Source organism: Delphinapterus leucas, chromosome 3, assembly GCF_059928025.1.
Source record: "Delphinapterus leucas isolate spDelLeu-1000000601 "Yukka" chromosome 3, BTC_Dleu_Yukka2, whole genome shotgun sequence".
NCBI classification, from domain to species: Eukaryota; Metazoa; Chordata; class Mammalia; order Artiodactyla; family Monodontidae; genus Delphinapterus; species Delphinapterus leucas.
The window spans coordinates 1960192-1987461 of NC_143131.1; the positions used below are offsets into that span (position 1 = coordinate 1960192).

The 27270-nt window shown below is 62.0% G+C and overlaps 1 protein-coding gene across 2 annotated transcripts in view; it reads right to left on the reverse strand.

Moving 5' to 3' along the window:
• Positions 1-1444: 1444 nt before the first annotated feature.
• The window catches only part of SLC9A3 (solute carrier family 9 member A3), a 40602-nt gene continuing 14776 nt past the window's right edge, over positions 1445-27270 (reverse strand). The window contains exons 2-16 of one of the 2 annotated variants that reach the window (XM_089908637.1): positions 17015-17317; positions 14969-15129; positions 13508-13586; positions 12692-12869; positions 11916-12136; positions 10851-11053; positions 10310-10399; positions 10151-10221; positions 9058-9187; positions 7781-7896; positions 7160-7289; positions 6752-6928; positions 6548-6620; positions 5943-6056; positions 1445-4870 (exon numbers count right to left, since the gene is read on the reverse strand). In XM_089908637.1, the coding sequence (XP_089764763.1) occupies positions 4509-4870; positions 5943-6056; positions 6548-6620; positions 6752-6928; positions 7160-7289; positions 7781-7896; positions 9058-9187; positions 10151-10221; positions 10310-10399; positions 10851-11053; positions 11916-12136; positions 12692-12869; positions 13508-13586; positions 14969-15129; positions 17015-17317 (2408 nt within the window). In that variant the 3' untranslated portion in view covers positions 1445-4508. Of the gene's footprint in view, positions 4871-4969; positions 5649-5942; positions 6057-6547; positions 6621-6751; positions 6929-7159; positions 7290-7780; positions 7897-9057; positions 9188-10150; positions 10222-10309; positions 10400-10850; positions 11054-11915; positions 12137-12691; positions 12870-13507; positions 13587-14968; positions 15130-17014; positions 17318-27270 lie in introns of those variants that run through there. The other variant, XM_022581297.3, reaches the window with a different exon arrangement.

Sequence of the window (27270 nt, forward strand, 5' to 3'; positions counted from 1 at the left end):
CCTCCCCCCTCCCCTCCCTCCCCCTCCCTCCCCCTCCCTCCCCCTCCCTCCCCCTCCCTCCCCCCTCCCCCCTCCCTCCCCCCTCCCCCCTCCCTCCCCCCTCCCCCCTTCCTCCCCCTCCCCCCTCCCTCCCCCTTCCTCCCCCTTCCTCCCCCTCCCTCCCCCTCCCCCTCCCTCCCCCTCCCTCCCCCCTCCCTCCCCCCTCCCTCCCCCCTCCCTCCCTCCTCCCTCCCATGGGGTCACACCTGCCACCGGGTGGGTGTGGCACGTGAATCCCCATCGCCTGCAAATCCATCTTACTTTTCCGCCAAGTGAATTGCAGAGTCGCACCCTGAGTAAACGGTGAGCCCCGTGTGGTCCCTACCCTCGCCGCTGCCCTGCTGGACAGGTTTCTTGGCAGCCGAGCTCCGAGGGAACCACGGGGATGGCTCCAGCGTTCGCCCCGTTCCTCCTCCTGTGCAGGACGTGGCGTGTGCGGTGCTGGGCTGCTCTGAGGGTCCCAGTCCCTTCCTCACAGGCTTTCAGGACGGAAGAGTGGATGCTGTGCTCTTATTTCCTCCTCACGAGGGGTGAAAAGTTCACAGGTGGGACTTTTTTCTTGAAGGATCAAAACCTAAATGGAGACATGAGGGTGTTCTTACAAGTGTTCCTAGAAGAGACGTGATCCTCCTCGAGGCTTCATGCCAGTGTCTGTCTGTTAATACACACGTTGATCAGTTCCCTGTGTGACGGGACTTAGTGTCTAGTAGGTGGCGGTGCTCAGTACACAGTGTTTGAATGAATAAAGTCGAGTGTTAACAGTCGTTGGGCATTGCCCCTTACGATAATGCAGATTACATTTAGTTTTCCACTGGCTGAGAGAATTTTCACTCTGAGTTACTTCTGGAATAAATACCCGGGGTGGCTCTTCCCAACAGCAGACCCAAGTGCCCTGTGCTGTCCTTGCCCTGATTACACAGTGGTCACGACAGGGCAGGCAGGGCCCTCGGTCGCTGGGGACACCTGTGCGATGGTGGGCCCCAAGCTGAGCGCCAGATGCCACTATGTTCCAGCGGGGCCAGGATGTGCTGGGAGGTGTGGTGAGGGCCACGTCCCGGTGGGTGGGCGGTGGCGTCCACACCGGCACCTAGGGGAGGGTCACCTCCGGGTCACTGGGCGAAAGGCTAGCAGGCACCCACACCGAAGGCCAGTGCCTGCCTCTTGATCAGGCTGCCACGTGCCCGGCAGGGCGAGTGGGTGCACCAGGATGGACAGCCTGCGGCCCACGCTGGAAGGCAGCTTCACCTTGTCAGGCCGTGGCAGACTCACCGAGTCTTGGGGCGGTTCTCCCTATAAGTTCAGTCGAAAAGCGTCCTTCAAGTCGGGAAGTTTCCAACTCTCAGCGGGTTTCCAAAAAGCAGGGGAGAGGGGCGCCTGACCCTGTGTGTCTGTTGCACTGCCTGGCGTGCTGTCCCTGTGCACCTGCCCACGTACAGTCCACGCTGCCGTAACAAGGACACCCCACGACGGATCCCGGAAGCAGGGGGTTTCTTTTCCGAGGAAGTCAGTCGGGGCTGGGGGGCAACACGGGGGCTTCCAGCTGCCCCGTGCACCCTCCTGCGTGGGCAGCCAACGTGGAAGAGTGGAGGTGGGGCCCCTAAGCAGACGTGGCTGTCCCGATGAGGCAACGCTACGTGGAGACGGGGTTGTCGTGAAGCTGCTACCCGCCTAGGAGCACCAGAGGCTGAAGCGGCCCGAGGTGGCGCGGCCCTGCCCTCACCTGATGCCCATTCCCTGCAGTAAGTGTTGTTTGAAGCCACCTGCTTTGTGATACTTTCTTATCCCAGGGAGTGAGGGGAGCCGCGGGAAAGAGCCCCCTCCTTGCTGGAGTCTGTGCTTTCCACCAACATGGAAAGGGCTGTAAATTTACTGGGTAGGCTCTTCTTGGAAACAGTGTTTGTGGACTCCACTTGGAATTGCTGTTTTCTTTTTACAGTAAAATTAAAATTTTTAACTATTAAAATCAAAGGCTGTCTCTGGCAGGGAGGCCCCAAGGATGACCTGCAGGAGATGACCCACAGCCCCGGGCAGCTCCACCTGGGGGACAGGGTCCGCCCACTTGGCTGCCTCCCCCACCAGCCTCCTCTCAAGCCTGCAGAGCCGCCTCCCTGCCCCCCAGGCTCTGGACCCCGCTGTCCCCACCCACCTCTTTCCAGCCCTGGGCCCACGCCTGGGACGGGTGCTTGGTCCTCCCACTCTGGCCAAGTGGGCTGCCCCTACCGCAGAAGCCAGAGAGTGGTGCATGTCCAGTCTCTGCTGAGGAGGGACTGGCTCCCAGGGCCCAGGCCGTGGCACAGCCTCTGCACTACCCCTGAGCCTAACGCGCACGCGGGCACGCACGCACGCACAGGCTATGCGTTAATTTCAGGGCCAGAATACAGTCTGCCTGCCGAAGACGGCTCCTTAAAGCCTCCTTGATATGAACTCTCACTTGTGAACAAAGTTTTCTCCCAAACGCCTTGAAACATTTTTAATGGACTTGATCAAGCAGGTGTCGTAGGGTCTGTGGTGGGCGCCGCCCAGACGCTGCCGACAGCACGTGGGGCAGGACTTTGATAAGGCACATGGATTGTGATTCGGGTCACACAAAGCTTGCTTGACTAGACTACATTCACAGAATTAGCATTCACAATCTTCACCACTCATAGCTTAAAATGCATTCCAATTCGAGTTTCAGTGAAATTTCTCCATTAAATCTCCTTTAACAATAGAGATCGATAATAGTACAGTATACGAGCACTGTAACTACAGAAGTGAGAGTGACCCCTAAATTTGTGTACTTTCTGGTCTACCACAAAGTAGGCCAAAGTTCAGTATTAAATAAATAAGAATTCTTTTCTAATAAAAAATTTTACAAGTTTTCCTAAGGAAATACATTCATAAGACTGTTTACATTCTGTTTTACAATGACAAGAACAGCTAGGATTCTCATTTATGAAATGTATCCACAGTACTAGGGTTTATAACACCGTGTCACAGACCAAACACAGTCTTTCAGGTTGAAATGTCCGGCCTGGAACCTTCACTCCACGATGCTGCGCTCAGCTTGTGCCAGTCACAGAGAGCCTGCCTCCCAATCCCAGAAAACACCGGCTGCGGAGCCAGCCCAGGAGAGGTTGGCCACCTGCAAGTTTACTGTCTACTGTGTCGAGTGGCCGTCCAGAGCTGCTCTTCCCGGCTCAGCCTCTGGCCCTGCAGCCGGTAATCAGATCTGGGTCCAGCGGTCCAGGGGAGTTGTTAAGGCAGCCGGGCTGGCTGGGCTGTGGAGTCTGGACCGGCCAGCCTGCTCTGGATGAACCACTCCTGCAGCGAGTGGACGGAGCACGTGCCTTGGTCTGTGCGTCAGACAAATGGCTGGCTTTTGTGCTCAGAGTGGGTCAAAATGGCTGCGAGTGTGGGGACAAGTACTGCAAACCGTGTGTCACTCCTGTCCTGGTGACGGCTGAGCGAGCGGCTCACGTGGTGAGCAGATCTGCACATCAGCCTGCAGACCCAGAAGCCACCATACTGAGACTGGGGTGTCTGCGGGGCGAGGGCTGGGCTCTGGGAATCTCAGCACAAAAAGGATGAGCAAACGCAGAATGTTTCTGCGGTTGTACCTACAGTCCCTAAGGTGACAGGTGGTTCAAAGACCTGGTGAGTGGACACGAAGATATCCCGCATCCCAGCCTGGAGTCGGGGCTGCCCCAAGGTGAGAAGCCTGGGGGCTTTGGGAGAGGCCAGCCTGGCCTGGAGTCCCTGGGTGGGTATCACAGTGGGCAAATCTCATCTGGTTTGGGTCTCAGTTTCCCGAGCAGTGATGAGAATGGACACCGGTGGCAAGAACTCAAGCACAGACTGTCCCTGAGTCAGGGGTGACTGTGGAAACAGTAACACACAAGTGCCGGCTCAGTTCAAATCCAGGACGGGACAGAGGGCCCACAATGGAGTCTCCCGGCAAGGGCACCTGCCCAGGCCTCCCAGAAGGTGGAGGAGGCTCACGGCCCACTTCCTGGCCCGCAGCGGCCTCTCTGCAGGAACCCTATGCAATGCCGAGGTTCAGGCCTTGCTGCACATCTGGTCCCCGGGGAGTCCAGCTCCTGTCCACCCCAGCACCCAAGTGGATGGGTGAGTGTCCAGGGCTACTCCAGGCGACCGGAAGACCCCTTGGGAGTGAGGCCATGGAGGGCACGACTCCAGGCGACACGACCATGGGAGCAGATCCCCGGATGGGCGGCTATGGCGGGGTAGAGACCCCTGGAAGGCGAGGTCGTGAGGGTCGAAGTTATCGCCTGGGGCGAGGTAATGGGTGCAGATGCCGGGAAAGCCGCCGTGATGAGGGCGGAGACCCCCCGAGGGGCACGGCCATGGGGGGGGGTGGAGACCCCATGAGGGCGCGGCCGGGGGGGGGACGGAGACCCCAGGGGGGCGCGGCCGTGGGGCACACCCCGGGGGCGAGGTCGTGCGTGCAGACCCCTGGTGGGCGGCCATCACAGCGGCGTTTCCTCCTGCTCCAGCGCGTGCGGCGGCGCGTAGCACGACGGCTGCAGCGAAGACAGCTTGAGCAACGCGGGGCGGCGGCGCGCGCGGGGCCGCTGGAAAGAGCGCCGGCTATGCACGCGGCGCGCCGCCGCCGACCGCGCGTGTGCGCCAGGTAGCCCGCGGCGCTCTGGCCCCGTCCCCGGAGCAGGCCCGGCTCCCGTATAGGGGTCGGGCGGCGCAGTGGGCGGGGCGTTCGCGGGGCTGGGCGGGGCCGGGCTCGGGGCGCGCACGCGCGGGGTCTTTTCGGCGGCGGGCTGGGCCTCGCGCGGGGACGAGCGTCCGGTTAGCGGCGCGTCGGAGCCGGTGTCACCTGCGGGAGAAGCCGGCGTGAGCGCGCGGCAGCGCGGCGCCCCCAGCCCAGGCGGGACCGGGGACCACACCCCAGGCCCGAGGAGGGTGCGAGGCCCGGAGGCGAAGCCGCGGGAAGAAGACTGCCCCAGAGGCGCCGGCCCTCGGGGAGCCCCCCTGCACTGCCCTCGGTGTGAGGGTCTCTCCTGGACTCACTTCTGTCAGTCAGTGGGCTCTCCAGGGCCGCGGGCCTTCAGGGAGAAAAGCACCTTCCCCTTCCCTGTGCCCCGCCCGCTCTGAGCTCACGTTCTCCTAACCGACAGCCTAAAACAGTCACGTCCTTCGACAGCAGTGATCCCCCACCCCGCTCGGTTGGAGAAGCAGGAAGTCAGATGGGTCTTTTAAGAAACGTGCGCTGGAACAAGAGGCTTGTGAGAACAGGCTTAGAAGGAGGCAGGCAGCTGCCGGAGAGAGTGTGCAGAAGCTCAGGTCCAGGCGGGAGGAGGCGGGCGCTGCGAGAGGAGCAGAGGAGAGAGGCGGGGTTAGAGGGACCAGTTACATGAGTGTGGAGTTGGGCGGGGCGTGGGGCTGCTCCTCGGGGCCGTCGGCCAGCAGGAAGGAGTCCACAGACTTGCCGCTGAGGCGGAAGGGTGCCAGGCGGTGGAAGTTGCTGGGAGAGTGGGGGATCTGCACGCGGGCCCTCTGGGAGGGCACCACCGTCTCCCCAGGAGACAGCCAGGGCGGCACCGCAGAGAGGATGCCGGGGTCCTCGTCCGGGGAGAACACGGGGTTGTCAATTCCTAGGAGAAAGGGCAGCGGCTCATCAGCTCCCCAGGCACACCCAAGGGCAGAGAGGGAGGGAGCTGCCCTGGCCTCAGACACCAGCTCGTCCGGCAGGCAGCCACAACCTGGAAGGTCACCTGGAAGGTCAGGGTCATGGGCCTTTGGGGGCCACCGGCTCTCGCTCTCCCTTATTTCAGAGCAGAGGCCTCGGCCTGCTGCCCACAACCGTGCGGCCACATGGACCCAGCGCTCGACTGCCCGGCCCTCCCGCCAGTGATCGTTTCTGGGGTGGCAGAGGGCCGTCCCCTCACCTGAGGGGGAGTCTGTCGCTGCGTCCTGCGTGATGTTCGCCAGGAACTCGATCCCCCTGCTCACCTCCTCGGCATCATAGCTGGGGGCTTCCTCAGGGTCTGAAAGTTCCAAATCTGGTGGCAGGGAAGGGGCAGCATGAGGGGAACAGGCTGGAGGCGCAGACGACCTCGTCCCGCGCTCTTGACCGGCGCCCCGGACCGGCCTGCCGAGCCCGAGTGCTGTCGTTGCCTCCACCTCACCCAGCAGCCTCTGGGCAGCTCACGGACGGCGGTGCCCTGAGGGTCGCACCAGCACGGGGCTGGGCAAAGAGAACCACACCGGGGGTTCCCGCTGCCCCCCCCCCCCAGCCACACTTGGCCTTTCTGAGGACGGGGGCGAGCTGGAAGGGAGGGGCTGGGACCACGTGGCCACAGGGGAAGGGGATGCGGAGCCCAGCTCCAGGGCACTGCGCACCAGAGCGGCTGCAGCGGGAAGAGCAGGGCAGCAAGGGTCCCGGGTGCCGAGGGGAAGGGCCTCCCTGGAAGGACAGCGCTCTGCACCCGCCTGCCCCTCGCGCGTTCCTGAGTCCCCGCTGACCAGCGTTTCTGCCACGGCCCAGCCGTACCTTTCTCCTTGATGGTGAGATCGTGCAGGGGGCTCACCATCGGCAGTTTCCCGTTGGGAATGCTGCTGTTTCTCTGAGAGACAGAAGGAAACTGCTCACAGCTCTGGGTCGTGCCCGATCCGCCTGTCCACCCCCCGGGAGACCCCCGGCCCTGCCGCCGGGGCACCCCCCTCGGTGAGGCTAGCCCAAGCGTGGCGCCCTCACCCGCTTCTGGACGCGCTCCCTCTTGAGCAGCTTCGAGGCCTTCTTGTGCGGGCTGACGCCCAGCTTGGCCGACTTGAAGGACTCCAGGCGTCTCCGCATGGTCCGGTGGAAGATCTCCTTGTCCTGCGTCTCGTCCTCGTCTGCAGTTAGCTCGTGTCGACTGTAGAGATGTTTGTACTGGGGGAGGAGGGGGGCCGGACAGTCACAGCTGGTGGTGTCCGCAGGGCCAGGGCTGCCCCCGGACGTGAGCCCGGGGACCGAGCCCCGACCCTCCCCTGCCCCCTCCCGGCCTGCTGGAGCCGTCTTGCGCCAAGCAAGGACCCGCCTTGTCTGGGGCGGGGTGGGGGGGGCGCGGTGAGAATGCTGCCCCGCCCTAGGCTCTGGCGGGAGGGGTCCGGGCATGCCCACCTCCTGCCGGGGCTTGTACAGGTACTGCTGGAGCGTGTGGTGAGTGGTCATGTCCTCCGTGTCGCGGATGCTCTGTCGCCTCTGCTCCAGGGACTGCATGTCCAGGCGCACGGCGCTGGCGTTCTCCCTCCTGTGCGGGGCCTCGGTGAGCGCACGCTGCAACGCAACCTGGGGGCCGTCCCCCCAAGGGCTTCTCGGCCCCTAGCAGTGCACCCGCCCCTCCAAAGCCCCGACCTTCTCTCCGGCACATGGCTGCCGGTGGGTGATGTCCAGAATAGCCCTGAGCTGGCCGCAAGCCCCAGTCAAGCACCCCGGCCGGGCAGAGGCTGGAGGCCTGAAATCCAGGACCAGCGGCCCTGTCTTTCGTGGCGGGGGGAGGGGGCACTCCCAATGAAGCCTCCGGCCTTAAATCTGCTGCCCGGCCCTGCCTTGCTGCCTCTGAATCAGTGCCACCACCAGCACCAACTGACACTACGGGGGAATCTGGTGCGGGGGCCCTGGCCCCCTTCCCACGCCCCCTCCGCTCCGTGCCGGGAGCCCCAGCGTGCCCACTGCTGGTGCCTGCGGCTTGGTTGGGGGGCCCGGGGAGAGCCTGGCCCGTGGCAGCCCTGGGGCACGTACAGCAGGTAGGAGATGGAGGCCTCCACGGTCGAGGGGCGCGGGGTGCTGAAGTCCACGTTGACCATGTTGTCCGTGCTGGGGGAGCGGATGAAGGCCAGGGAACCGCGGCGCTCTCCCTGCAGGAGTGGCGCCCTCATGAGCACCCGTGGCCTGGCTGCAGGGAGCCGGTGCGGCCAGAGGGCCCCAGCCGCCGCGAGGGGCTGTGCGCTGGCCCCCAGGCACCTCGCAGCCACGGGAGAGCCGAGGCCCTGGAAGCCACGGTGGGGACCGTGCTGGAGCTGGACGGCTCGCAGACGATCGTGCGAAGGACACGGCGCCTTGGTGCACCTCGGGGAGTATCGGGAAGACACCACGAATCCCCCCGGGATTGGGAAGGTGGCCCTGTCCCCACTGGGGGCTCCAGACCAGCTGCCCTCGTTTACCCCAGAAGGGAATCCCCAGGCCTCCAGAATCAGATTAAAACCACACGGAGCAGAGCCCTGGGGCAACAGTAGTCACACTGCCAAGCGGGGTGCGGCGCCGTGTGCTGGGGTGCCCTAGGAGAGGGGGGTGGAGCCGGGAAAGGTGGCCGGGCTGGGGCCACCCCGCCACGGCACAGCGGATGCTGCGGGCGGGCCTGCCAGAGGCCGCCGCTCACAGGCACAGCCCGGGGGGACATGCCACCCCGTCTGGTCTGAGCAGGGAGGCGCCCACAGGCCTGGGTCACAGGCACTGACGTTGCAGCAGCGGGTGGAGGGGAGGCTGGTGCCCTGCCGGGAGCCTGTGTTACCTCCTGGGGACTGGGGGCCGCGGAGGGTCCCCAGGAGAGAGGATGCGGCCAGCAGAGGGGGACACCACCAGGAGAACACCTCCCACCTTCCCAGCCCCGTTCAGGCTGCGAGGCCTCGGAGGCATCACAGTCACAGGGGCCGGGATTCGTGCGCTGCAGTTTCTCAGCCAGGGTCGGAGGTGCAGACGACAGTCCTTCCAGTAGCTTCCATCCCCTGGCCTCGCCCCTGCTGGAGCCTGGAGCTTGTGCACGTTGGGGTTTGCGATCCCAGACCCACCAGTGCCACAGACTGGGGGCTGTGACATGACCCATCCTCGGGAGTGCCTGAGGACCTGGGAGCTCAGGTGAAGTCGCGGCTAAGGCATCGAGAAGGCCGGGCGTCGCCCGCCAGCTGCCCCCAGCCCCACCCCGGGACCTCGGGGTGCAGGACCCCAGCAGCTGTCCACATGTGTGTCTGTCTTGCTTCAACCCCGACTCCAACAAAACGAGCAGACGAGACATCTGGTACCTCAGCCACGTAGCTGATGGCGTCCTTCAGGTTGAGCTCGTGGAAAACATTCAGGATCCGGTCTCGTGATTTCTGGGCTGACCTTCTCATAAGGATTTTGCTGAGGAACTTCCTATCAAAATTGGACCACCTGGGGGGCCAAACCAATAGCTGTCAGCGCTCGGCAGGGCCTGGGTGAGGCCCCGGGACAGAGGAGCGCTGGTGGCGTTTGTGGGGAGCAGGGGTCCCCCTCCCACCATCCGGACTCGGGATGGACAGTGTTTGGCTGCTGGGGCAGGACACCTTGATTTCCATTTCCTGTGACAACCACACAGGCGAGCTTTGAAAGAAAGGACGCAAAAGCCTCCATGCTGCCACCTGACCCCCGCCTCCCAGTCATGTGCGTCGCTCCTACTTTCCTGTCATGGCAGCGTGGTCATTAGCGTGCTGTGCGTAAAAGTGGGATTACACCTTCTCCTCTAATGCGGATGTTGCAAGCAGTTTTCCCGTGACTGCCTAACCCTCCAGGAAGATGGGTGGAGGGCGGGGTGGGCCGGCAGGGGCGGGGCCGGGGCTCTGGCTACAGTGCCCGGGGTGCATTTTACCTGCACCAGTGGTAGGCTGGCAGAAGCCCCCTGAGCTCTCACACTTAGAGAACTAGCCTGCCCAGAAGGAGGCTTTAACTCCAACACAAATAGAATGGGTTATTTGGGTCAGAAAAGGAGGTGGCTGGGCCAGACTTGAATGGGCACAGTGGACATGGGGGGACAGGGGTGCCCAGGGGGAGGAGGGGATCTAAAGGAGGGAAGGGGGTTCCCAGGAAAAGGAGGAGAGGGATTCTAGGAGGAGAAGTGGGCTCTGGGGGAGGAGGGAGCTCCAGCGGCCAAAGGGGCAGGAGGGGGAGGGGGGGACCCAGACAAGTGGGCAAGTGGCTTCTGGCTCCTTTGAGGGCAGTATTCTTAGGTCACTAGGGCTTTGTGGGGTTAGGGTTATGGTGATGCCAGAGATTCCTTCTATAGCCTGGGGGTCCCACAGTCATCAGTTAACAGCCGAGACAAACGTGCCTCTGAATTTTCCTGTTGCAGTTGGGTCAGGGGCCACTCCAGCCACTTACTTATCTCTGAGATAATTGTGTCCAATTTGCCCTGATATGTCCTCGATGGCTGAGAGGATGTGGTCAAAAGCCTTTGGGAGGAAAGGCAAGTGGGTCAGCATCATCTGGACAGACCCGTCCCTCCCCCCTCCCCCTCCCTCCTCTCCCCACTCCCCCTACCCGGCCATGCAGCTTCTCGTTGAGCTTGGGGTCTCGCTGTTCACTTCTCTTCACCTTCAGCCACCGCACCAGGGGCTTGATGGTCAGGCCCTAGAAGACAGGGCACCCGGACCCTGAGGCTGGGGCAGGCCCCACTGTGGCCCACCAAGCCAGCACCCACCCACACCCGCATGGGCAGGAAGGAGCCGCCCCTTAGCCAGGCTCCAGGCGGTCTGTGCCCACCTCCCGGCGGGAAGGAGCCCCTGCCACCTGCGGGTCACCGGACACCCTCGGAGGCCCCTGGCCGGCTCCTTAGATTAGCCAAAAGCAAGGCGAAGTGGGGCCCTTCCCGGGCATGTCTGGTCAATGAAATACTAACTGGGGTTTCGTTAACCAGCAAGGACCGAGGAAGGACGTTTTTAGGGCAAGTCGCGCTGCATCCCCAGTGGGGCCACGTGGAAACCTACAAAACTGCTCCTAGTTACTAAAATTATCAAACCCAGCTGGGCCTGGAGCCTGTGAGAGTGGGTCCCGCCCACTATGGGAGGGGAGGGCACAGTACCTGGAAGATGACAGTGAAAAAGATGACGATGATGGTGGTGCTGACAAACAGGTTCTTCTCCTTGACCTTGTTCTCGTCCAGAAGGACCACCAGGGCATAAGCCACGGCCCCGCGGAGGCCGCCGTAGGACATGACCACCTGGTCTATGATCTCCAGCTGCACCATCCGGTACCGGTTCAGAACCCAGGTCTGCAGGACGACACCTGCAGGGTCCAGTGTGCGCTCAGCACTTCTGGGAGGGGGACGCAGCCCTTCCATCCCTGCTGAGGCCCTCCTTGCAGCCGCATTCTGCACGTGGGACCAGGAAACTCCACCCTGCAGCCCCCTCCCCGCAAGTCCCTTTGTCCACTTTGGACCCAGGCCCCTGCCCTCTGGGCCACCAGCCAACCTCCGCACACCCCGCAGCTCTGCTCCCAGCAGCTCTGGAAGTTCTCAGGCCTCACTGTGACCACAGGTGGAACTGCCCAGCAGCTCCAGGACCAGATGCCACCTGCCCGCAGAGCATCTGCTCCCTGGAGCCCACAGTTCAGTGACTGTGGGCAGAGCGCGTGGGGGCCACCTGGACTGCCTCTCGTCTCCTCCCCTCCCTGGCCCTGGGTCAGCGCCACACACCAGGGACCAGGGACCTGAGCTGGGTGCAGGCAGCAAGGGTCCTGCCTCTCACGTGCCATGGTGACTGATGCTGTCCCCGAGTGGCCACACCAGAGTGAGTCAGTGGGAAGCCACGTGGGTTCCCCTGGGTGCTGGAACCTTCCACTCTGACCTCTAGGTTGTCCTATTTCTGTTGTGAGGCTACAAGGTTGTGAGGAGGCCTGCCCCTTCACTGAGGAGGGCCAGTGGCCAGGCCAGCCTGAGGCTCCCCAGGGTCTCTTGAACCTGCCACTCATGGGGCTGGGGGGCTGGGGGCTGGGGGCAAAAGCATGTCCGGGGCTCCACAGACTCCCTGCAACCAATCCCCGCCGTTGGCCGACTGTGTCCCCTCATCCTGCCACCATCCCCGTGGTCCCCATGCCCCCGTCATCCCCATCTTCCCTCCAGTGCCCCCCATGCCCCCCGCCCCCTCACCAATGGCCCGGTACACAGAGATGAAGACCAGTGTGAGCAGCACGAAGGCCGTGTTCCACTTCCAGATGAGAGGGTCCACGGCCGAGATGCCCAGGAACATGAAGATGATGGTCTCGGCCCCGCTGGCCAGCATCTTCATGGCGTAGCGCACCGTGGTGGCGGACTGCTCCGAGATGTTGGCTTTCACGTACTTCTGACAGCAGACGCCACAGAAGGTGATGCTGCGGGACGGGCCGGCCCACCGTGAGGTCTCGGGCCGAGGCTCCGCTCCCACCGGACCCCCGTGGGGCTAAGGGCCCGTCTCCGGGCAGGCGGCACCTCAGGGCCTCTGCGTCCCAGGTAAACGTCCGCCCCACAGGTCAGCCCTCCTCTTCGTGAGCACAGGGCTCCTCCTAAGGACTCGGTGCCCTGCGCTGGGCGTGTGGGCCCCCGCACCCCGACGCTGCTTACGGCCTCTGGAGGCCTGGGCCCCGCACTGCGGGGGAGTGGGCTGCCTCAGTTTCTGTCCCCACCCCAAAGCGGGCCAGCTCTGAGACTCAGAGTCCCCGGGAGGGGCTGCGTGTGGGCCCTTTCTCTGCTCAGAGCAGGTGCGGCAGCCCCTGACAGTTCTGTGAAAACACCAACTCCTTACTGGAAGGACTAAATAGATCAAATTCTTGGCGCCCACAGCGAGCTCCCACTCAGCGTGGGGAAGTGGGCCAGGCAGAGCGGGCGGGGGACGGGCCACCCCTCCCCGGGACCCCGAGGCTGTGGCCCACCAGCAAGCGAGGACTCACGCCAGGATGGCCGACAGGGACAGCATCTCTGACGTGAGGTAGGACAGGTAGGAGAGGACGAACACGAAGCCGGGCTCGATGATGCGCACGTGCTTGGTGAAGCGCGTCACCAGCGAGAGCAGGAAGGCGAAGACGACCCCCACCAGCGTGCCCCCCAGGCTCACCACGAAGAAGGACACTGCAAGGGCAAGGACGCTGCCGCTGGCCCCTGAATGGCCCTTTGTGGCCGCGGCGTAGGCGAGCTGGCCGCCGGCCTCCGGACCGCTCCTCGTTGAGGTCTCCCGCTGACCCCCCGAGGCACCGGCAGCTCAGCAAACAAGAGGCCGATTCTCTCGGAGGACAGAGACAGGCTGGGCGTCGGCTCCAGCCTCCACAGGGACAGCTGGGGAGGGGACAGCCCTGCGCCCGAGGGAGGCCCGGCTGCTCCCCCCCGTGGAGGCAGCACTGCGACCAGGAGCCCTTGTGCGGAGCATTGGCAGCAAGGACTGGGTCCTGGGCCCCCAGGGACAGCCCGCTGTCACTGTCCCTGCCCAGAGAAATGCCCGGGACCCCCAGGATACGGGATCCACGGCCTCCTTTTGGGCCTGATGGAGCGATGACCCTTGCCGCCCAGGGTGCCTGGGGCCTGATCAAATCGTGCCAGTGAAACACGTGGGGGAGGGAGGGACCTGTGGCCGAGACTTGGAAGTGGAAACGCCGTTTCCTCCCCGGGCCGTGGGTCCCAGACCGTCACTGACACCGCCCTGAGGGGCCCATGTTCTGGAGAACAGACCGGCCCCAGCTCTCCCCTGATGCACGGCCCTGCCAGTCACCCACCTATTCCTTTCGCGCAGTCCACGCCAGTCACCTTGTCACCACCCAGCGTCACGAAAGATTCAAACACGTTGTACAGGACCTGGGGGGACAGAGGCAGACGGGACACCATCAGCCCTGGGTCAGCGCTGACCCCTCCCTGCCTCGGGCCCCAGGCCCTGTGGAACTTGAACGGAAACCGAAAAGCCCCGGGAGGAAATCATCCCGGCAGCAGTGTGGGGTCTGGGGGCAGGAGAGCAGCCTGGAAGGAGCAAGAACCTTCAGAGAAAACCTGGCCTTTCCCACTGTCGGCTAAGCAGGGCGACCACGAAGCCAGCCCACAGTGACAATCCTCGACTTCATTTCCCAGGACAAACCCAGAGTTTCATCTTCAGCTACTTTGTTGCTATGTTGGGCCCTGACTATGGGGTGGCACCCAGGGCATCTTTGCCTGTTGACATTTAGACCTTATCCTGCCAAGACGTTGAGATGAAGGCCCAACACCTCATCCTAGGCCTCGGGAGTGGGCGCTGCTGCGCTCTCTGAGCTCCTAAATGATGCAGAGGCTCCACGTCCAGGACAGGGGCCCAAGGGGAAGCCTGGGGTGGGCTGCAGGCCCCTAGGGAAGAAACCTGTCCCTGTGCTCCCAAGTCTGTGCTCTCCAGCGGGGGAGAGGGCCCTCAAGGGGTGGGTTGCAAAGCTGTGCTACCAGAAGGAAACCCACGCAGTGCCGACGCACAGGGACTGGGGGGGCGCGGTGCAGCCGTGAAGGTCACGGGACCAGACCACAGCCGCCCCGCTTCTTTACGGGAACGGAGGTCCTGGGGAGATGAACCTCACGGAGGGGTCAAGGGAAGAGCTCCCTGGCTCGGGCAGAAGTTCCCGCTTCTACGAGACACGAAAGCATGGGGCTTTAAGAGCAAAGAGGAGACTGCACGTCTGCTGTGTCTGCGAATCCGCAGGCCAGGTGCCAGCGGGCAGGCGCTCAGATGCACCTCCGGCCGATGCGGGGAAGGCAGGCGGCTCTGCGCTGCCCCCGCCCGGGACCTCACTGCCCCGGAGCCCGCGGCCCGGTGTCGCGGAGGACGCCGACGTCCAGTCACAGCCGCCTCCCGTTTCCTGCACCTCTGTCCACCCCGCACGGAGCTGACGCGGGCCCCTGCCGGCCGCCAGGGTCGCGGGCTCCCGACAGCGCAGCTGATTCCCCTCCGTGGTCCCCGTGAGACTGTGATCGTCCACCGATTCCACAATCAGGAATGGGGGCCCCAGCCGGGACCCAAAGCTGGGAACAGTGCTCGTGAGATTTCAGCAGTGAAGTCGCCAACTGCGAAGGTGTGAAGTGGGCTCTAAGAACCAGACAATCTGACTAAAGCCGCCGGTCATTCTGAGTTAGGAGGCCCTGGAGCAGGAGAGCGCGGCAGAGGCGCTGGCGGGGCGCGCGCAGAGGCCCCGAGAGGCAGGTGCCTCCCTCCCGCTTGTGCTCACCACGGTGACGGCGTCGTTGAGCAGCGACTCCCCGAACACGATGATGAACAGCACCTCGTTGACGTGCACCTCCTCAAACACGGCCAGGACAGCCACTGGGTCCACGGCGGCGATCAGGCTGCCGAACAGGAGGAAGTCCAGCAGCTCAATGTTCAGGTCTCCTGGAAGACGAGTGGGCCGTTGCGGGAGAGCCCGGGGGGCAGCCTCCCAGGCAGGAGAGCCCGGGGTGGGGGCAGCCTCCCAGGCAGGAGAGCCCGGGGAGTGGGGGGGCAGCCTCCCAGGCAGGAGAGCCCTGGTGGTGGTGGGGGGGCAGCCTCCCAGGCAGGAGAGCCCGGGGGGGTGGGGGCAGCCTCCCAGGTAGGAGAGCCCGGTGCGGGGGGCAGCCTGCCCTCCTCCCTGGCGGGTCAGTCCACCACCCACCAGCCCTGCCAGGAAGGTCCCGGGACTGCACTGTGGGCTCAGGGCCGCCAGGCTGTGTGTTCCAGTACCTCATTTCTGCCACGGCCTTGCCCACCTGCAGGGCCTGTCTATGGCCCAGAGCTTCTGGGTGCTGGGCCGCTGTGCCCAGACGCCCCCCAGGTGACCCTTCCTCGGAGGTGCACCCTGGCCTTGGGCCGCACCTCCGAGCCTGGAGCCCGGCCGCCGCTCAGCAGAGACCCACCGCTGCTCTCTAGGCGGCAGGGCCCCGGCTCTGGGTGTCCCCTGGGCGCTGCTCTGCTCCATGACCTTGGCTGACACCCGGCCTTGACCAGCTGTGTCACAAGGGCTGAGCACAGGCCTCAGACAGCTGTGGGCCCTCGAGGAGCAGGAATGCCCGTTCCAAACCCCAAGACCTACCCTTGGGCCCGGGAGCTGGAGGTGGCCCGATGGCCTTAGATTGTCCCAACTGCCTACGGCACCGCCGATGAAAGCAGTCTAATCGCACCCACACGGCCCCTGCGGCTCAGGCGCCTGGGAGGCCTGGCCGGGCGCGTGCGGCCTCACGCCAGCCTTCGTGGGCTTCCCGGCCGGGCCTGGGGGTGGTGCCGGACGGCAGCGGGGGCTCGCGGAAGTGCGCACTCCCCACGGGGTGAGGACAGAGTCCCGAGGTGACTCCTCCACAGGGGGGACCTTCGGCCCCTGTTTCTTTATAGTCTTGTCACTGCGACTTCAAGGTAGGTTGTGAGCCCCACCGTGGGGCTCGGGGTGCCATGCCCTTCCTTCAGTCAGAGGGCCTGGCCCTGGGTCTGGTTCAGCTGGTGGAAGTGTCTGAGGCCAAGGCTGAGCGTGGACTGGCGCCCGGGGTGCCGACACCCACCTCCAGTGGTCCCCGATGCCAGGAGCTCAAACTGCAGAGCCCGGAGGCAAATAGGGGCGGCCGTAGCCACCCCGGGACGGGCTGCATTTAGGGCTGTGCGATCGGGCACATCTGTGCGAGGCCTCAGGTAAGCCCAGGCCCCACCTGCTCCGGTTTCCCCGGTGGATAATGGCCAGCCCCCAGGTGGGTGGGGTGCACCTCTGAGGTATGCCAGGGCCAAGGTTAGTAACCAGCCGGCAGGAAACACCAGCGGGGGTGGGGGAGCAGCAGATGCCACGGTGACAGAGGAGAAGCTGGTGCGGCTCTTCCCTGCCGGTTTGCGTAGAAATGACACCCAAACCTTCTGCTCAGGTGCAGGTTTACCTGGGCTCCACGATCGTGGGACTCGGATGCCGGCCTCTGCCACAGGGGCCTCCTCCTCTTTCCCTGGCCTCTTGGAGATGGGGGGACTGAGGCTGGGTCATTCCCACTGCGCCACCCACTGCCTGACCTGGTCAGACCAGACTTTACTCCCAAGCGGGACACGTGTTTCGGCCTGGGGCCGGGCGTGGGCTGGCTACTGACGACTTACAAGCCAGGAGGGGCATGCGGCCACCGGTGACATCTCTTGATGACCCCTAAGCTCACCCCCCCCTTAAGGTCTGTGTTCTTCGTCCTGGGCTTTCTTAAACGAGGCTGCCTGGAGCCCGCCCTGAGGATCCCCCAGGACCCTCCATGAGCCCCCCGGCCGGGGGGCGGTGCCCACTCACCCATCAGGCCGCTGCAGAAGACACCGTAGAGGGACAGGCCGGTGGCGGCCGCGTTCCACACAGTGCCGATGACGGCGTACAGCAGGATGGTGCCCAGGTTGCCGAAGAAGAGGCGGTTGGGCATGAAGTAGCCGGCGTCCAGCACGATGGGCGGCAGCAGGTAGAAGAAGAAGACCGTGGGTGTGAGTGAGAAGGAGGCAATGTGGTCGGCCGCCAAGACGATGCCGCCCAGCACCAGGCCCAGCACGATGAGCAGTGCGCTCTCGGGGACGACGCTGGTGACCTTGTGGGACAGGTGGAAGCCTGCGGGGTAGGGGAGGGGTCAGGGGGGCCGGGACCCCACGGGGGGGGCAATGGGGGGTCTGGCCTGGCACCACAGGACAGACATGAACTCGGGAAACAAGGCCCGACATCCGGGTCTGTGGCCGCAGAGGAGGCCCTGCCAGTCGCCCTGGCTCCAAGGACACCCTCCTCAGATGTCCCCCTGCCTCCTGCTCAGAGAATGGCCCCCCTCCACAGGGAGCCCCCTGTGATAGGCCAGAGGGGCTGCACGGTGGCTTGGGGACGGAGGCCCGGATTGGTGGGCAGAGTGCAGGGCCCGCAGGCCCCACTGACCCCCTCCGACATCATCCCTCGTGCCGTACCTGGTGACCGGGACCCTCACCCTGCTTGAAGCCTAGCTGTGTTTTGATCTTCCGTGGAGGAACCCCATGCCGGCCGTCCCCTCTACTCGGCTCTCCTGGGGTCAGAGTGCCCAGGATGAGAGCCTTGTAAGGCCAGGGCCTCAGGGCTCCCCAGCAGCAATCAGCCCCACCGCGGCAGTCACGCGCTCGGGGGACAGCGGGGCCGCAGAGGTCACCCCAGCGACGGCCCCCTCACCTGTCAACCCTGCCAGGACCTTGAGGGAGGCGTGCACTCCAACAGTTGGGGCCATTTCTCCTTTGTTCTATTTTAAGACTCAGGGGAAAATGTGATAAGAATCCTGTGTTAAGTCTGATTTCAAAATAGTTGGAATGTTGACAGAAGAGGCGGGCTTTTCAGCTTGAGCAGTTTGAGAGCTCTCTCCTCACTCACGAAAGCTCTGTTTACGGAGAGGTCTTCTTTTGTATTCTAAGGAGAGCTGTCTCCTGAGATGCAAGGACCCCAGGGCAGCAGGGGGCGGGGCGTCCAGTGGGAGAGGCTGACCCGTCCCAGCTGTCTCAGGGAAGGCTTCTTGGGCCGGGTCCCGCGGGTTCTGATCCAGGAGCCCTGCACCCTGTCCCTGGCCTGTGTCCTTGCTGGTAGCCAGGGGACATCTGGGGGTTAGATGCTGGCTCTCAAGGGGGCTCCCTGAGGAAGGAGGGCCCGTGTCACTGCGTCTCGTCCCCCGGGACGGTCCTCTCCGCGTCTGGTTGAGACGCAGCATGACAGGTGCGGGCCCTACTCTGTGGCGCGGGGAGGGTCAGGTTTCAGCCGGTGGAGGTAGAACGGGCACTGCTTCCAGGACCCGAGGACCCGCTGGCGCCCCAGCACCAGCTGCACATTTTGATTTGGGAGCGAGCTTCTTCCTCTGAAAGTTTTCACACGTGGCAGGTGGGGGGTGAGGGCAGCTGCTTCCCCAGGTAGAGGTGCTTCCCCAGGAGCCAGCAGAGGGGTCCCGCCTTTGTGGGGAGACTCAAAGGCCAGGAGGCTGATGCCTCAACGTTTCCACGTGACACAGTTACCAGGCCTCGGTGGCTGCCGCAGGTACGGCAAGGGAGGCCGTGCCTGAGCACGAGCCCCAGCTCCCTGGAAGTCCTCCAGCCCTGCCCTGCCCGTGAGCGTGCGGCATCGGGGTTTGGCAGGCTCATGGTCCCCAGGAGGGGCTCTCTGAGCCCAGCGTCGTCGGAGGGGCCCTGACGTGGGGAAGACGGGTCAGCGCCCCAGAGCCCCATTCTGGCGGCACCTGCTCCCCCCACCCCGGCCACCCGGCAAGGACCCGGAGAGACGCGTCTTCCCTTGACGACACACTCCCGCACCCCGGGCTGAGTGACGGTCGGTCGGGGCCGCCCTAGGCTTTGCGAGGAGACCTGGGAGGCCGTGCCCACGCCCCCTCCGCCCCGTGGCTCCTGGCCCCGACGGCCAAGCGCACAGGGCAGCGCAAGAACCCCTGCAGGCCCCAGGATCCCCCCGGACACCAGGATCAGCAGGCCCTGGGCCCAGGAGTCCGCACTGGGCTCTGACAGCCGCTCGGGAGTTGTGCTGGTATAGAAAGGCCTGCGGCTCTCGCCCCTCCTCTGCACCTCCCAGGGGTTCCCTGAAGTCCACAGACGGCGGGCTTGTCCTCTCGTCTCCTTCCCGATGGGCTCGGCAGCCGGGAGCCGAGTTTAGAAAAGCCGCCCAGAGCCGCAGGCGCGTCCCGAGTCCCCTACCTGCTGGACAGTCGTGAGGCTGTGCCTTTCTCTGGGGCATGGGTGGCGTCCGCTCCTGCCCCCCAAACTCCCAGCGAGCCCCGAGCAAACTGCACGGAGGGCCTCCCCCGTGACCCCACCCCGTTCACCAGAGCTGCTGTTCCCCACGAAATGTGTGTCTCCTGCTGTCCTCCTGGCCTGGCCAGGCTCCAGCGGAGGTCACGTCTGGGACGGCCCCTCAACTGCTCCTTCACCCCCCCCGGTGCCCGCTGGTCTGGGGGCCCCTGGAGCTGAGGCCAGCACCGCGGGTCATTGGGCCCAGGGCCAGGTGCGGAGCACGAGTGACCGCTGACCCCTAGCGAACCCCCTGCCAAGGCGGCAGAGAGGGGCGGCCCAGGGCTGGCTTCCGGTCCTGGGGCTCGTGTTCAGTCTTTAGCCGAACGTCTCCCCAGATTAGACATTCCCAGTGGACCTCGGATCTCAATCTCCTCTGACAACCGTGGGGCCAGCGGGGCAGGAAGGTGCCGAGGAACCAGGTGGCCCTTAACAACAGCAACAAAACTCGGCCCCTGGGGAACTCGGAGTCCCAACCCCCCGCCACATTCCTCTACAGCAGCTGGTTACCAGAACATCTTATTAATTTGGAAAACGGGTGGATGACACACAGGCTGACTTCACACCAGATGCTCTTGCTTGGAAGGAAGCCCTGAAAACCCAGAGAAAATGTGACTTGAACTTTTTACTCATTGAGAAAGAAGTATATACACACACAGCGTGGACGGACGGGCGTGCCGTTCCAACCTCTGTGCACGGCAGGGCCTACTGAGCGCTCACCTGTGTCCTGCACAGATGCCCGTCTCACCTGCCCACGGGGGGTCTGGGGGCGGTGGTCACCTGTCCCTCATCCCAGGCAGGTGGGAGACGGCATCTTAACCTGACTTTCTTATCCCGAGTGAGGTTTGAGCGTCTCTTCCCATTTGGGAGACATTTCTTCCTTTTCTGTGAACCATGCTGCCGCGTCACTGGGTTATCAGCCTTTTCTTACCGACGGGCAGCTCTTCGCGCACCGGCGCAGGTGTATCTTCACTTTCGAAGGTGTGGTCACTTAGCTTCTTGTTCATGTTTTGCTATGTGCAGATGTCTCCTGTTTACGTAAATCTGTTGGTCTTCTGCTCCATGGCTTCTGAGTTTTGTGTTATGCTTTAAAAAGCCCTCCTTTCTCCTATGTTTTCTACTGAAGGTTTGATGTTCAATTTTTTACTTGAATTTCACCAAGAAAATATTTAAAAATAGTCCTGAAACGGAAGGACCTGCCCAACTCCGGAGAGAAAGGCTCCCGAAACCCCGCGAGTCAGCGTGGCCCCTCCAGCCCCTGGGGGTGTCAGGACCCCACCGGAACCCTCCGCCGCAAGGCCCTCGCCCAGACAGTCTCGGCACCCGTCTCCCTTGGGGGCCAGAGGTCGGCACCACCTTCTCACGTCTGCGGGTATCTGCCCGGCTGGGCCCCTAGCCTCCCGCAGACCCGGGAGACGGGCCGGACCAGCCCGGTTTTTACTTTACTCTTCCCATGTGGTCGCCAGTTTGCTTGCTTTTTCTGTCTGGTTGTCAGAAGATGTTTTGTCTTTGAGAGCATCCTCATAGCAAGGGTATATCTTAGCGCTGATTCTCCTCCTTCCTCTGATACGGGGGACGTTGGCTCAGCCTGCATTTCGAGGAGGCATCCCCGTCCCCGCAGCAGCCAGGCCGGCTCCTCGAGGCCATCGCGCTAACTACGCGCGTGCCGCGCGCTCATTGCTCACAGTCGGTTCCGGGCAGACTGCGGAGGCCCGTGGGGTCCAGCGAGCGCGCCGGGAGGAGGGAGTCAGCGGCTGCCTCCGCCCGCCTGCCACCCACAATCTCTCAGACCTTTTGTCCGGCCGGTGCTTTGCCTCCAAGCCTTCCGTCTGGTTCCTGCTGTCCCGAGCTTATTTCTCAGATCTCACCGTGTTACTTCTTTTCCAGTTTTCTTAGCTAGGAAAATCCTCTTGACATTTTCAGCACCATTTTCTTGTCTCAATTTGAGCTTCTGTCTTACTGAATCTGTATTCTGACCCTTGTCTGTGATGTAAAGCTCCACGGAGACTTTCCTTCTGTTTCTTGGGTGACGTTTTATTCCAGGGGGTTCCTCCCTCCCTCGCTCCCCAGCTCCTGCTTCCGCGTCAGTCCCTGCCGCCCCGTGTCACGCAGCTCCGTCCGCACCCTCTGCCTCTCAGGTGTGGGGGGAACGGCCTGACGCACACTGGTTGCCTGTGCGGGTCCGCGCGCCTTCCCTTGAGCGAGCGGTCGGGGCGGACGGCGCTGCCCCTCCCCTGTGGTCCGAGGTCGCTGGCGTCAGGTTGGCCCCCGGCTTCTGGTCTGTCTGGTCTGGGGGGAGGGGGAGCAACAGTGTGCAGGGGGCCCCATTCTCCGTCCTCGCCCAGAGCTCCAGGGTCTCTGCTTCATGGGAATTCTTCACGAGCCGTCCTGCCAGCTGGGCCCGGTCAGGCCTGCGGGCGGCTCTCCCGTGACCACCATCAGACGGCAGTCCGCATTGTAATGAGCTAATTAAACTGAAGACTGGATTGATCTTAAATGGCAATCTGTTAGTGGCTCAGCCATTAAGCCCATAATGGGCGTTTTAGGAGTTGGTGGGCCAAGCTCCAGGTGCCTGGGCGTCCATGTGTGCCTGAGGATGCTGTCCACCAGCCGGGAGGGAGGCCACTCCCGGTGGGGCAGGTCCCTGGGGGCCAGACCCTTCCTTCGGCCGCGGACTGTGCATGGTTAGGACAGACAGTCACTCACGTCGCAGCTTCTGCGAGATGGCGGGGATGACGGGGTGGAGGCAGCGGCCAGAGCACGTGCTGGGCCCCTCCTTCCAGCATCCATGGCCCCGGATGGCTGGGTCTTCTGGGGAAGCTGCGAGGACAGTGGAGGGGCTCATCGCCGCCACCCCTTGGCACCCCGGCCCTTGCTGGGGGCACCTGCTGGGGGCCTGCTCGCCAAGAGACCCCAACAGCAGCGCAGGTCCTGATGCCCCCCTCCCAACCTTCGCCTCCTTTGCCTCCAAAGACATGAGGGCCCGTGAAGCAGTTCGGAGCAGCCACCTCGGTACCTTGGGCCCTGCAGCTCTGGGGCCTCCACGTCCGGCCAACCCAGAGCCTGGGCCACGGACATCGAGGGCCTGTGTCCTGGGGCCGCGCCCCTGGGAAGCGAGTGGCGGGGGCAGCCCTCCCCATCGGTCCCGCATTTGCTGGGAAGCCAACCCTTAGGCTGGGAGGGTGGAGGCCGCCTGAGGCCTCGAGGGACTCCCGCGCCCTATGTGTAAAGGGCCCACTTGGGGCCCAAGTGCAAGTCCGCCGCAGGGCCAGAGCCAGGCCGAGACCCACAGGCAGCAGCTTCGCGGGCGACTGGGACCCCACAAGTGTTACAGGTGCCGATGCAGGGAGAGCACGTGACACACACCCGGGACCCGGCAGAGCGCTAACGACCGCAGGAGACAGGACACAGTCTCTGTGGAGCACAAATCCAGGGGCGCCGCGTCGGCAGGGCCCCGAGGAGCCGCATGAGGCCGGGCCGGAGCTGCCTGCCCGCCGGGCCTCCCAACAGGGACTTGCGAGCCCACGGGTCTCTGATCGCCAAGGCCTGGGGAGTCACAGCTAATTAAGCACGGCTGCAGGACGGTAAGAGCAGAGACACGTGTGTTTACTTCTAATTACAAACCCTCGGACTGACGGTAAAGGTCCGGAGGCCCTGCGACCAGCCCGCCATTCTGGAGGGGGCCCTGGGCAGGGCGGGCACCGGAAGGTCGCTGCCAATGGCCCTCACGCCCCCTCAGAACGCGGCCGGGAGCCCGGGGCCCAGGGTCAGGCCCTCTGTGGCCACCGCCCCCAGGGACTGCTCGGCCGGATTCAGCTGAGTCCACGCGATGCAGCGGCGCAGTAAATCCCTTGGTTTTACTTTAACACATACGAGCCTTGGTAAGTCCAGCTCTGCTTCAAAGTCACCAGATGAATGGTGAAACACTTCCAGCAGAAGGATGGGAAGTCACTGGGATGCACAGGGGACCCTCCCCCTGCTCGGGAGGACGAGCGGTCCGGGTGGGACCTGAAATGTCATACACTCAGGGGCAAAGACACACAGACACACCCACGCAGTGGCACGCACAGGGACACAAGACACAGTGACACACACAGGGACACAGACACACACGCAGTTCCCAGCGCTGACTCTCCAGCACCCTCTACAGTCACGCCGTGGAGTCCCCGAAGCCCCTCCCAGGGCAGGCACTGGCCCGAGGACCCTCGTCCTGTGCTCAGAGACGTCCACCCAGATGCCATCCCCTGCAGGGCAGGCAGCAACCACACAGCAGGTGTGACTGGTGATGTCACATATAATTATATACATTAATGATAATAATTAACAAGTGCTGTCAAGTGAAGCCATGAGTGAGTGGCCTGGCCCCAGCGCCAGCTGGGTCTGCAGCCGCCAGCCCTGCTCCACCCACAGTGCCCTTCTCCCCAAGAGGCTTTTCCATCCTTCTTCTGTGTCAGCCCGCTCCTGGGTGCTCCACATACAAGGAAGCACACATTTTAAGCTTTTCTTTCTTATGATTTCATGATTGGCTCTGACTTAAAGACTTGGGAGAAGAATTCATGACAATCACACCTCATGGATGGGCACCAGTGGAGTGGCTCCCATTGTCCCAGCAATGGACCCGCTGTCAATAGTTGTCCAGCCAACTGTCCTCTGGGTAATGACCATGAGCTCTGGAAAAAATACCTACAACAAACACAACACTGAAGAGAGAGTAAATGAAGGCAGACACCAGATGGGCTCTACACTTTTCCTTGTTTTTTTATGGCTTTTTTTCAGAGGGCAGGTCCCAGCTGGGGCCATGCAGAGCAGCTAAAACTCAAATAGAAACCTACAGTCTGACTGGATTGAAAAATCAGAGGCTAGAGGTCAGGGCAACCACAGGAGCTGAAAAGAGAGGGGGGAAATCCCAGAAAGGAAAGAGCCTGAGAGGCCAAACCCCAAATTCTGTGCACGAACTCTTGAAATCTCTGGCTGATCCTTGAATTACACACAAGAGAGGCAGGTCCTGAGCTGCCAGCAGAAGCTAAAAATTCAGAGGTTTCAGCTGCTGTCACCACAGGGAGACACATTTGGAGTTTCAGTCCAGTCCTGGCAAAACCACAGTGCAGCAACAACACCCACCACAAAAATCAATGCTCTCCAGAGGAACATAACAGAATACAGAGTCTCTACAATGTATCAGTCATAGTGTCCTGGAAACAAACCAAAATTACTAGACATACGAAGAAACAGGAAAATGGGATCCATAAATCAGTGGAGACCTCAAGATGATCCAGATGTTGGAATTAGCAGACAAGGACGTAAAAACCGCTATTATAACCATGCTCGAGAATGTAAAGGAGGATATGCTTGTAATGAATTAACAATAGTAAATCTCAGCAGTGGAATACAACAGGATTTGGCAATTTTCTTCTAAAAGAGCCAGATAGTAAATTGTTTAGGCTTGTGGGCTACACATTCTGTTTTTCAGTTACTCAGCTCTGCCACTGTAGCACAAAACAGTCATAACATACATAAACAGATGAACACCACTGTGTTCCAATAAAACTTTATTTACAAAAACTGGTAGCCAGCCCATGGGCGTGGTCTGCTGGCCCTTGAAATAGAAGATATCTAAAAGAACCAAGCTGGAATTCTAGAATTGAAGAATTCAATCACCGAAATAAAAAAGTCAGTGGATAGGCTTAACAGCACATAGAGATGGCAGTAGAAATGATCCAACCTGAAGAACAAAGAAAGATCAACAGTAAACAGAGCCTCAGTGGCCTGTGGGACAATATCAGAAGAAATTGGAGTCCTAGAAGGAGAGGACAGGGCAATGGAGTAGAAAACAATCTGAAGAAGTAATGACCAAAAACATCCCCAATTTGATGAAAGGTATCAATTTATAGACTTGAGAACTACTTCAGATTAGATGATTTCTATTTCTCTGTCTTCAAGTGAAGCTGAGGGTCCAGGGCAGGTAAGTTTGGGTGCGGGAAGGGCCTAAAAGCTGCAGGTCAGAGGTGAAGTGGGCGCCTGGACTTCGGGGTGAGCTGGGTGGGGTCTGGGGCCAGGCTCTCAGAAGAGGAGAGCCTGAGCCCAAGCAGATCACCACGGCAGAGCCAAGGCACAGATGGTTCACGCTGACGGTGTCAGTTTAATGACACACAGGGCGTGATTGCTGAAGGTAGCTGCTAATCAGGTCACTGAGACCTTACTTCACAAAAGAATTCATTGAACTTGAGCTGTGACAGGCACAGCAGCGAAAACAGCAAAGGCAGGTAGAGGTAAGGTTTCCAAATCAGAATCACACAGATCCCGGCGCCGGCACCACACAAACTCCCTTTCTCTGCGGGAGGTGTAAAAAGGGCCACAGGACGGCATGTGCTCGGTGACTCTACTTTCACAGAAAGAGGAAGCTGGAGGCTGGTGGCACTGGAGGCTAAACAAACCGGAAAAGGCATTCTTCAAAGTTCTAGCATTTAAGAACATAAAGTTAGTTACATCACAGGGAGCCATCGTGGGGGGAGAAAAGTCTTGACCTCGGTGGAGCTGCTGGTTGGCTGGAGGTTTGGAGACTGACTGCAGTGATCAAATTCACTGAAGTCCACCGGGGCCAGGATGCAGGATGCCCCACTCTGGCGTGGCTTCGGGGAATCTGGAAACAGATTTCCTGCAGAGGAGCAACGTTACATCTCGCTGACCTTTATACCTTCGTGTGAAAAATTTCAGCAAGGCCATTTTCTCTGAGGATGTCTTTTGTGCAGATAAAGTGTGTGGGCAATGTCCCAAGGTGTCATAAACCACGTCTGCCATTCACGTGGCTGCCGGATCACCGCAGCCCCTGCTATCAGGGCGCTCCCAGCACTGGCCCCGAAGCCAGGACTTTGTCACAGGCCGCTGCCCAGACCCAGAGCAGCAGGAAGTGACGGGACTATTGATTTCTGATATGGACACCGTGCTGCAGGGGGCAAAGGGCTCCCGAGGTGGGGAGACCATCAGGGGACCCTGCACGGGCACCGGGTCTTGAGAAAAGCTGGACTGAGCTATGTAAACTGTCCCTGGGGGCGAACAGCACAGCCAACACCCTCACTGGGACTGCTTTGCACCCCCAGGTTCCCATCGTTTGGCCCAAATGCGTGCAGGGGGCTCAGGACCAAGGGCAGGAGCTGCCCCCCACCCCATGCTGGGGCCACCCAGAGGAATAGCACCTGTCAGGGGGGTCAAGAGACAGGGTTTCTGCACATTCGAGGGCTTTCCGTTCTGAGGGACCTGTGTTGCTGGTCACTAGCAAGTTATTATTTTATTCCTTTTAGACTTGGTTTTCTTATCATAAGATGACAGTCTAGACCTTTCTGGGCTGCCGTAAAGATGAAAATCAGATTCCTGCAAGGAAGGTGGATTAAGTGTTTCCTTCCCAAGCCCGGTGGAAACAAAAGGGCAGTGGTGTCATTTATTTTCTTTATTTTTAGATTTTTGGCCAGGCCAGCAGGAAGGGGGGGTGGTCTGAAGACGCTGGCATCCTGGCCTCCCCACTCCTGCAGCCCCCGCGCTCCCTGCTGGGCACCGTGAGGTCGGCCCCCATATGCGCGGACCCAGCCTGATCAGCCACCCTGGGGGTGGGGCGTGGGAGGTCTTGGGCTTGAAAACCAGCGGCCGAGTCATGTAAAACACAAGCAGAGCAAGTGAGGAAACACTGCCGGGAGAGGCAGGTCCACACCGGGAAAAGGAGCTGCATCCTAGGCCAAAGGGTGCAGTCAGTGATTTACGAACTCCTGTTTATATGAGAAA